The 10,891-nt window shown below is 44.4% G+C and overlaps 1 protein-coding gene across 1 annotated transcript; it reads right to left on the bottom strand.

Moving 5' to 3' along the window:
• Nucleotides 1–5,736: 5,736 nt before the first annotated feature.
• Nucleotides 5,737–7,432, bottom strand: LOC143605542 (uncharacterized). Its single transcript, XM_077081620.1, has 2 exons — nucleotides 6,890–7,432; nucleotides 5,737–6,606 (listed from the first exon to the last, which is right to left on the bottom strand). The coding sequence occupies exons 1-2, from the start codon at nucleotides 7,430–7,432 to the stop codon at nucleotides 5,737–5,739; spliced, it is 1,413 nt and encodes a 470-aa protein (XP_076937735.1).
• Between the last annotated feature and the right edge of the window lie 3,459 nt (nucleotides 7,433–10,891).

Genomic DNA, 10,891 nt, shown 5'->3' with positions numbered 1-10,891 from the left:
TGATCGATGCATGGTCCAACATGCCATGGAGCTTATGTTCATTATTGTGAACGTCTTTTGATCTGTTTTATTGATTCATGGATTAAGAGAAAACATATGATCATATAATTATCTTTAGATGGATTTCGACTTGTATGATCTAATTTTTATTAGCATCAAGCTGTATATTTAGTATTTGGGACGTATGCATCATCAAAATGGATTAAGAAGTACCACTGAAGAAACACAAATCCACCCCTCAGGGTCTAACACGTTAGTCCAAGGGTTATGGTTAAGTATTATACACGATGGGTTATAAAACCTTCTTGGCGCAGACGAGCGTATCCTGCAAAACAGAATACCCTGAGCTCGTTACGAGGAATGGGGGGGATTCTCTCGTAACCACCCTCCGGCGTGAGAATCAGTACTTGATAGTACAAGTTGATATATTTAAGTAGTAATAGTAGGAGGAAGTATGTCCTTTACCATTTGGAGGTCCATTGGTATTTATAGCCGGAGGAGAGAGTGTGTGACCAACCACCTTGTCAGGTTTTCCACCAATAATATTCTTTACCCGTGCGGTCATGGTGGTTGGTAGAAGTTGGTGGGCATCATGGCCTTTTGACAAGAACGTGGTTGTACTATTTGTATCGTCCTTTATGTGTTGTCCAATCCCCATTGGTTTAGTGTTTATCCCTATGTGGGTTGCCACCTTTTTGTCCCATGCTGGTGGGACCTTTGTATTACCATTCCTGAGGTGTCAGGAAAAGTTTTATATTTGACTACACTCTTTGCGCCATGCACTACGCCTGGCATAAGTGACATCCCGGCGCCTAGTGTTCCGCCCAGCGTATTAACTTAGTGTTATACTTTATTAAATGGTGGGATTCATACCCTACCTCTTCAAGTCCCCACAGTCCATAGTCGCCCTTCTTTAAAGAGGTGGGGGCTGTGGACTTATCATGGGATTTTGGTTATGCATCTTAGTTGCCTTTTACCGATTTTACCCGTTGGTTTGGTCTGTTTCTGTAAATCATTCCGTGTATTGGCGGGTGATTTATAATGACCATCCTTTGCCGAACCTTGTTCGGCGTGTGATTTTTGGTAATCATCCCTATGTTGCCTTTTTGGCGGGTGATTTATGTTAAATCATCCCCTTGGCGAGACCTATTTTGGCGGGTGATTTTATTAATCATCCCTTGCATTGCCGTTTTTTTTTTGCGGGTGATTCTGATAATCATCCCTTCGTGGAGCCTTTTTTGGCGGGTGATTATGATAATCGTCCCTTGGCGTAACCTATTATGGCGGTTGATTTTATTAATCATTCCCTTGATAGCCTTTTTGTCGGGTGATTTTTATTAATCATCCCTTGGCGTAGCCTATTTTGGCGGGTGATTTATATTAAATCATCCCATGGCGGAGCCTATTTTGGTGGGTGATTAATGTTGAATCATCCCTTGGCGTAGCCTATGTTGGCGGGTGATTTATATTAAATCATCCCATGGCGGAGCCTATTTTGGCGAGTAATTAATGTTGAATCATCCCTTGGAGTAGCCTATGTTGGCGGGTGATTTATATTAAATCATTCCATGGCGGAGCCTATTTTGGCGGGTGATTAATGTTGAATCATCCCTTGGTGTAGCCTATTTTGGCCAATACTTGTCATCTTGCTTTCTTCTATACTGATGACGTGTAATTTAGCGTGGATGGGTGAATTAAAGGCAAGTCAGTGAAACGACTGCTGGATGTGACAGTTTGACGACGGTTGCTCTGTTGTGCAGACTTTCTGCCTGTGTCAGGCGAGTGGGCGAGAATCCCGGTGACGCGCCCAGCTGTAACACACATCCACTACCGTCTTATTATCATGGTGTTTTCTGATTGGGCCACGCGTCATTTATCCTTTTTGTATCCCCGGCCTTCATTAATTGCGATTAGTATAAATAGGGGGGTTACACCGTTTTAAGCATCGTTTCTCATTGTTTTCATTTTCTCCTAGTTTCTTTCCCTTGAACCTTCTGCATTTTATGGCTGAATCATCTCAATCCTAGAAGGCTAAGAAGAATAATACTATGGAGTTCGTCGGTTGTCGCATGTTTGCCGACGACTTCAATAATGTGGTCAGGGTCTATAACCTTGGCCCTGAGTATGAGCCTGAGTTGCCTGCTCCTGGCAAGACGGCTCGAGAGGCTCCCGCCGGCAAGATTGTCTTGTACCGGGAATATTTCTTTTTGGGCAATTTTCGATTGCCCCTTACCCGGTTTGTGTTGGATGTTCTGGATTTGTTTGGGCTGCATCTCAGCCAGATTCATCCATTCGGGATGGGTCGTATTCGCCATTTCGAGTATACCTGTCATTGCCTCGGCATTACTCCGACAACTGACAGGTTATCTGCTTTCTATCGGTGGCGTTTCTCCCAGGGGTGGTACAACTTGATTACCCGCTCCAATTCCAAGGCTATTGCCTTGGATGCACCGCCTAGTTTGCACAAGTGGAAGATTTTATTCTTCTATGTTTCTGCGCGCGTGGTTCCACACCCCATGCAATTCACGGATGTGAAAGAGCTTCCTGAGCCGAAAGTGGCTCCTTATACCGGTTCAGACTGGTTCACCACTTTGCAGGCTAGCCTTTCTCCACTCCGTCACTATCCGGAGCGCGCGTTGGTGCTGTTCGGCATGAGTCGCATCTGGGGTGACGCGGCTATGGTGCCGGTTATTCATAACGGTGGTCAGGGTTAGTGTCCTTTTTTTTATTTTTGCTCTGATACATGTTTGTTTGGTAATAACCTGATTTATTTTTTCAGAGGTGGACGACCGCATGCTCTTCCTGCAACCTGCACCTGAGGGCGCTAAATTGCTGAGGCGGAGGGAGTTGGGTCCTCGTGAGGAGCCGATTCTTACGCGGACCGCCCGGAACTTTGTGTTTCCACTTCCTATGGGGCAATCATCTGCTCCGCGACCGCCGCCACCTCCCAGTTTTGTTAACCCTCAGGGTGGTAAGTTTGAACTATTCGCCGCTGTTTTATTTTTCCTCTGTTTCTTTTACTAACGTTTTGTTTTTCTTTTTCAAGTAGACGTTCTAATGTTGTGCGCCTTCCTAAGTGCAGTAGTAGGAGTGCGCAACGCAGTGGTGGGGAGACGGTTGAGTCTTCGATAGATGCCGCCGCGAGAAACGCCATGGATGATGACGACGACGACGTCATGATCTCCAACGTTCCTTTCGGGGTTCCGGTGTCTTCGTCTGCGTCATTGCTTAAAGCACTCGGTTTAAGTTCCAGCATGGCGTCTTCCCCAACCACCTCCGCACAGGTTTCTGTTGGCTTCTCGCCAACAGTTTCACAGCCTGTGGTTGCTGTGTCTGCGCTGGACACAACGGTTGCCACTCCCATTTTGGTGGCGAACGATGTTGTGTCTTCAGCCGCAGCTCCTGGAACCGTTGTCGATACGAATTTCGTATCTACCGGTCCACCTTCTTCTTCCTCTTCTTCCGCAGTGGGCGGGGCGTTCACTGCTCCACACAATTCGGTTTCCGCGCCTGTGATTAATGAAGATGATGAAGAGATACCCCACGTCTTCAAGAAACCTCGGCTTGACGGGTTTGTCAAGCGCAGTCTTGTTAACTCGTCAGGTATAGTGTTTGCTAATAATTCTTTTTGACGCGATCTGCTGTTTTCTAAATTCGTTTGTTTTTTGTTCCAGGCACGTTGGCGATTTCTTCATCGTCTGTTTCTCCTGCACCTTCTGGTGTTGCATCCTCTCTGGCGTCTATTTTTGCCAGTTTGCCAATGATGACAAGTGTTGGCAGCTTGTCGGAGGCGGCGCCCATTGTACAGATGTTTAGTTCGCCGATGATGACGGGTGTGGTTGACCCGTCTGAGGCCGAAACCATTGTAACGACTGTGCGTGCGTCGACTGGGTCTATTCCGGTTGTCTCTCTGCCAACGTCTACTGAACCGATGAAGGCGATTATGGACGAGTCGTCTAAGGTTGGTCTTGAATCGGCGAGCATTTCTTTCGCTGATTTTGTGAAATCAAGACAGTCCTCACCGGACAAGAATTTTATTCTTGATGGTGACGAGGTTGTGCCGCCGCCGCCTTTTAGCATGGGTGCGACGGTGCAAGGTAAGTTTTTTGAGTTCCGAGGCAGCAGCAGTGGCGGTTTTAGTGGGGGGTATTAGATGTAGATATGGACCCCCGCGACTCTATAGAGGCGAACCAAGTTTTTCGCCCTCGCTGGAAGGTTACTTGCGGCGCCAATTTTGAAGATCCTGCCACTTGCTCCGAATATTTGGAGCATGTTGTTCCCCCTGGCGAGCGCATTGCTCGTAAAATCCAGCCCCGGAATACTTTGTATTCCGACGCCGCTTTTCACCAAGTCCAGGCTTTCTCTTGTTTCGCGGAGTTGCTGCGCGAGAACCATGCCCTTCATGAAGATAAGATTGATGTCGGTGCTCGTATGAGGTATATGGAACAGTTGGTGAAGGATGCTGAGGTTGGTGCCTGGAAGGCTGGTAAAGAATCGTCGGAGCATCACCAAGCTCTTAGCGATGTTGAGGCGAAATTGGCGAAAGCTGAGGCAGAACTGCCAGAGTCTGCCCGCGAGCGTGCCGCTCGCTACAAAGATTTTGAGATTGCGTGCAAGAAGTCTAATGGTTATCTTGCGGACGCACGCAGTCGCGCCGTTGCTGCCAAGGAGGCTTCCGCTCGACTCGAGAGTGAAAACGCTGCTTTTCGCAAGCGTATTGAAGAGTTGGAGGCGGAAACTGTGCTGAAGAAGGCGGATGCAGACAAGCTGGCTGACGCACTGGTTTCCAATGAGGAGACCATTAGAGTTTTGTCTTCTGAGCGCCTCGCTGCCATTGCTGACCGCGATTGGTTGTTGAAGCATGCCATTTGCAAGGTATTCTGCCCCTTTTTGCCTGTTTTCCTATTCATTCTACTGATAATTTTTCTTTATGCAGATTGCTCAACGCATCATTACCGATGATGATTTAACCCGTTGCGTTGGGGGCCTTGTTACTGCTTCTCAACAGCTTAGCCACAAGACTGGCATTCAGGATGCTGTTACGCATTTGCGTGACAACCTCCTGCTTGAGGCCTATGCTCTTCATGCCATTGATGTGGAAAAGGCGTATACCACCACTGAGACGGATATGATTCTCTTACGTTTCCTATTCTTTCTCAAGTTGCTCAGTATGCTAAGGAGGAGAATGGCGTGCAGCTGTTGAGGGATTTGCTTGAGCCTTCGCAGGCTGGTTCTTCCACCGCTCTCGTTAGCGGCCCAGGAGATAGCGTAGCTGTTGAGTCTGGAAAGAGTGTGAATGACGTTGACTAGGCTATCTCCCTGATTTGTACACTTAGATCCTTTTGTTTTGTTGTTTGCTTTCTTTTTTTTTGTATGCGCGGGTGTAAGTGCTCGCTTGTAATTACTTGTATGTAAATGAAATCAATGTTTCTTGTGAAATGCGTAGTATCGTTTCCATTCAAATTCGACCCTTGGCCTGTTTTTACAATTGGAATCGATTTACATGTAACACCTTCGCATCTGTGCCGCATTCCATGTTCTAGGAATCGGTGAACCATCGAGCTGCATCAGAGTGTAGGCACCTTTTCCCAATACTTCCTTAATTTGGTATGGGCCTTCCCAAGATGGCGCCAGTTTGCCTTGTGCATGTGCTCTTGATGCCTCGTTGTTTCAAAGGACGTAATCTCCAGCATTGAACTCACATATTCTCACTTTCGTGTTGTAATACTTCTGTAGCTAGCGCTTGTAGTTTTGTTCCCTTATTGCAGCTAACTCTTGACGTTCTTCGAGAAGCATTAAGTCTAACCGCCTTTCTGCATCGTTGTCATTTGATAATGTGACTCTTGGTGAAGGAACGCCGACTTCGGCGGGAATCATTGCTTCGGTACCGTAAGTTAGGCTGAACGGCGTTTCTGCGTTACTTGTATTTTTGTGCGTTCTTATAGCCCACAGTACGTGAGGTAGTTGATCGACCCATCCTGATTTGTGGTTTGCCAACCTTTTCTTGATTCCGCCAACGATTGTTCTGTTGGCGCGTTCTACTTCGCCATTCCCTTGTGGATGAGCAACAGAAGTGAATGTCTGTGTGACATTGAGCTCCTTTAACCATCTTTGGATGTGTTGGTCGGCAAACTGTGTTCCGTAGTCACTGACCAAATTCATGGGTAACCCAAAGCGACAGGTTATGAATTCCCATATGAACTTATTGGCGCTGGCTGCGTTGATTGATGCTACCGGCTTTGCTTCTACCCACTTTGTGAAGTAATCAATTGCTACAATTAGGAACATCACACGCCCTGGCGCCTCTGGAAATGGTCCTGTTATGTCGATCGCCCATTTTTGAAATGGCCAAGAGGTTGTTACTGGTATCATGGCATTTTTCGGGCGCAAGGTGTTTGGTGCATGGCGTTGGCAGGCGCTGCATCGTCTCAATTCTTTTTCGGCGTCTACATGCATGCCCGCCAATAGTACCTTGTGTTCATGATTTTGGCGACCACCATTCTTGGGCCTGCATGTACTCCACATATTCCTTCGTGGATTTCTCTTAACAGATAATTTGCGTCTTGTGGGTCTACGCATCTGAGAAGTGGACCCAAGTACGATCACCTGTAGAGAATGTCACCTTGGATTGTGTAATTCAATGCTTTGTGGCGGATCTTCCGCGCTTCAGCTTTTTTTTTTGTGGCAAGATACCTCTTGCGAGGTAGTTGATGATTGGTGTCATCCAACTTTTTTCTACTTCTGAGCATACGAAAACTTCTTTGTTCATTATTGAAGGCGTTTTCATAACTTCGATGCGGACGTCTTTTACGAGGTGTTCAAAACCAACCGAAGCCAGTTTGCTTAAGGCGTCAGCCTGTTTATTCTCGCTTCTGTTGATGTGTTTTACCTTGCACGTGGTAAAAGCTGCCATTAGTACTTTAGCTTGTGCTAAGTATGACGCCATCTTGTCATCTTTTGCATCGTATGATCCCTCGATTTGATTTGCCACCAGCATTGAATCCACGTGTGCCTCTAAACGGCGGGCCCCCAATTTTTTGGCGATCCTCAACCCTGCCAACAACGCTTCGTATTCTGCCTCATTGTTCGTGCTTTTGAATTCTAGGCGTATCACGTACGTAAATTGTTGTCCCTCCGGGTTGGTTATTCTCAGGCCTGCGCCCGCACCTTCGTCGTTAGAAGCTCCGTCTGTGAACAGCTTCCAGACTTCGTCTTTTTGTCGATCGACGGGGGCTTTGACCTCTCTTTTGCATTCCTCTTCTTTTTCTTGAGGGATTTCCGCGATGAAGTCTGTCAAGACTTTTCCCTTGATTGCTGGCCTTGGTTTGTATTCGATGGCATGTTCTCCCAACTCTATTGCCCATTTTGCAAGTCTCCCAGATAATTCTGGTTTGCTTAGTACATTTTGTAGGCGAAAAGTTAGTGAGAACATGTATTGGGTGGCCTTGAAAGTATCTCCTTAAACGGCGCGCTGTCTGGACCAAAGATAGAACCAATTTTTCCAAGGTGGAATATCTTGTTTCTGCGTCCGCGAGGGTGCGACTTATGTAGTAGATGGGCGTTTGAGCGCCGTTTCTTTCCACCATTACGACAGCGCTGACCGTTCTTTCTGACGCTGCTAGGTATACTATCAGTGGTTCTCCAACTTTGGGGGCTGTTAGCGTTGGTAGTTCCACCAGGCGCGTCTTAATTCATTGAAATGCTTTTTCCGCTTCTTCTGTCCACCGAAACTGAGATCTCTTGAGGCAATTCCTCAAGGTTGACACGAACGGAAAAGATTTTTCAGCATGACTTGACAAAATCTGTTCAGCGCGACTAATCGGCCATTAAGTGTTTGCACTTGCTTGATAGATTTTGGTGAAGGCATTTTTAACACAGCCTCTAGTTTTTCCGGGTTGGCTCTGAAGCCGCCATTTGTTACTACTACTCCCAGGAATTTTCCTTCTTCCATTCCGAAGGAACATTATCCTGGGTTAAGCTTCATGTTGATTGACCTTAGCGTTTTGAAGGTTTCTTCGATGTCTTTCAACATTGTTACCTCCGTTTTGCTTTTAACGACTAATTCATCCATGTATACCTCTAGGTTTCTTCCAGTTTGAGATTTGAATTCTCTGTCCATCAATCGCTGGTATGTAGACCCGACATTTTTAAGACCGAACGACATCATCTTATAACAATATGTTCCGCTGTTTGTTCGGAACGCCGTTTTGTCTTGGTCTCTTGCCGCCATGTGGATTTGGTGGTACCCCTTATATGCGTCTAAAAAACATTTAAATTGAAATGGTACCAATGCGTCTACCTTGAGGTCAATTTCTGGCAACGGGTAACAATCTTTTGGGCATGCTTTGTTGAGGTCTTTGAAGTCAATACGCATGCGCCATAGGCCGTTTGCCTTGGGTACCATTACTGGGTTGGCTACCCATGTTTGGTACTGAATTTCTCGGATTATGCTTGCATCTATTAATTGTTGGACTTGTTCATCACAAGCTTTTGCTTGTTCTGGTCCCATCCTCCTTCTTTTTTGTACAACCGGGACGAAAGTTGGGTTGACTTTTAATTCATGTTCCGCTTTGCTTCTTGAGACCCTTGTCATGTCCGCTAGGGTCCAAGCGTAAACATCAATGTTTCTGACTAACAAGCTTTTGAGCGCCGCACGCGCTTCTTCAGAGATGGTTGGTCCAATGGTTATGCTTTGTTCTGGGAATTCTTTGTTGAGCACCCATTTTTCCACTTCTCTAGTTTTGCTGGTTTTCAGCATCTTCTTTGGCGGTGTTTTTCTTTCCGCCATGTTGCATTCTTTATTGGCGTGGATCATTGCTATCCCCGTTGGGGTTGGTACCCCTAATATTCCGTGTGCTGTTGATGGGGTAGCATTGAAATCACCAATAGCCTTTCTTCCCAGGATAATATCATACTGTGGGTGTGGAGTCTCCATTACCAGGAAATCAACGTCTTCCGTTCGCGAATGGGTTCCGTCACTTAGCTTGACTGGGAATGTCAGCTGCCCCAACGGGTATTCGATGCTCTGGTTGAAACCCGCGATTGGAGCGTTGACAGTGTAACAACTCGGGTTTTCCTAATTTATATTTTCTATTAAATACCCGACTCGTTTCGATGTTTGGATTATTTTATAAAAATATCACGTTTATCGAGAAGATTGATTTTTAACTATTATTATTATTATTATTAAATATTATATAATTAAAACTTTCTTATTTTGGCAAAACCTACCCTATACTAAATTATAATCACTTTATGTATCCAACTTCAAACTTCAAGGTCTAATATGTAATTATCATTATAACCCACTTTTCAAACTGGATTATCCATTTACCCATATTCTTATATATTGGGTTTTCTTGAACCCGAATCCAATTAACTAATACTTGGACAATAATTTTCGTTTAGTATAATCATACGCCAGTCGTTATAGCTTTGTGCTTCTCGACATCTCAGTTATACTTGCTCATTTGGTTAATTTGTTATACTCATACGACTTGTTGCAAATACATATTTTTATTTATACTTTGAACTGTTGTGTTGTTCACTCAACCTCGTGTTGACAAACTATATTATTTTCAACGCATATGACGGTATTCGTTTGATGTGAAGTACAAGATCACTTAAGGATTTATGCTAGAAGAAAAACTTAATAAGATATATTGTTATTGATTGATATATGTACTTGTGTATTTAAATTTTGTATGGATAATTGTTATTTGGAAATTTATTTAATAGATATCGCCACTTTTAATAACGCATGATAGTAACCTTGAGAGCTGTGATAATCAGTTCACGCCCCGGCATTTCCGCCGTAGTTTGGGGTGTGACAGATTGGTATCAGAGCCGAAGGTTTAAGATAGGTCGTTGGATATTGACTAGACACATGTTTAGGAACACTATACGTGCCTATCTGTTTACCTTTATGTGTTTAAATTAAATTGTTTACAGCTTTCTTAGATAATTATTTAATGATTATTTATTAGTTATTGTTATGCACACACACACAAACTCCGAGGCCATGCCTCAACATTCAAGGAAAACTTTTCGAAAATTAGATTGCTTTTATTTTCGAGAAATTCCTTAAGAATTCCCACCTGTTGTTTTTGCTCGTTCTCCTTAGGGCTAGGTTATGTGGCATGTCCCTATCATATGAAAAGGGGTGAGAAACTGTGAGTTGGGCACCGAAAAAACGGTTCCAAGAACCAAAGGTAAGACGCTAACCCTTACCTGGGTGATAACCTGACCACAGTACTCAACCCTATGGACCCGAGCGAGACCCATAAATGCCATATGACCGACACCCTAAGCTGTCAACCGTGACCACATTAGTGGTTGCATTACTTATAATATTTTTAAACCGAATTCACGGTGGTTCGTGGCTTAAATTCGGTAACCTTCCGATTATTGTTTTACGTTATTTTAAGTGGTTAGTGGGGAATCCCGACTATCCATTTCTTAACTTGTTTTCGTATTTTTGTTGGAGTAATCAAACGTGGTGGTTCACAAGATACTCCGACTACCCAATTTTTATTTTGATAGTTCGTTATTTAGTTTGGTCGGTTAAAACGCCATGTAACGCTCATTGGGCCGACAAACTTCATTGCATTGTTAATTCGTTAATTAGTTGGGACAATCAAATTGCCATGTAACGCTCATGGGATGTCCAACTCAGTTGCTTTTAATCGTTAGTTTCGTTGGGCCATTCAAATTGCCATGGAAAGCTCATGGGAGGCCAACACACAATTTATATTTCGTTGGTTTAATCTAAATTTAACTTAAACAAATTAATTTTAAACTGACTTAACTCCTTATGTAGTCATCACACATTAAACTTATTGACTACATCATTTAACAACTATTTACGCAATGTAACCCCCTCATCTTATAA

This window comes from Bidens hawaiensis, unplaced genomic scaffold (genome assembly GCF_021521415.1).
Source record: "Bidens hawaiensis isolate Kalapana, Puna unplaced genomic scaffold, B.hawaiensis_p1.1 tig00070095_1, whole genome shotgun sequence".
Taxonomy (NCBI): Eukaryota; Viridiplantae; Streptophyta; class Magnoliopsida; order Asterales; family Asteraceae; genus Bidens; species Bidens hawaiensis.
This window is presented reverse-complemented; position numbering and strand designations above follow the sequence as displayed.

What these genes read in the sequence shown, in the direction of transcription:
- LOC143605542 (XM_077081620.1), bottom strand. Translation starts at nt 7,432, where the DNA reads ATGTTCTCACTAACTTTTCGCCTACAAAATGTACTAAGCAAACCAGAA. An exon ending in CAGCTTTTACCACGTGCAAG is followed by an intron (nt 6,607 to 6,889) that starts GTAAAACACATC and finishes CATTCTCTACAG; the next exon opens with GTGATCGTACTTGGGTCCAC.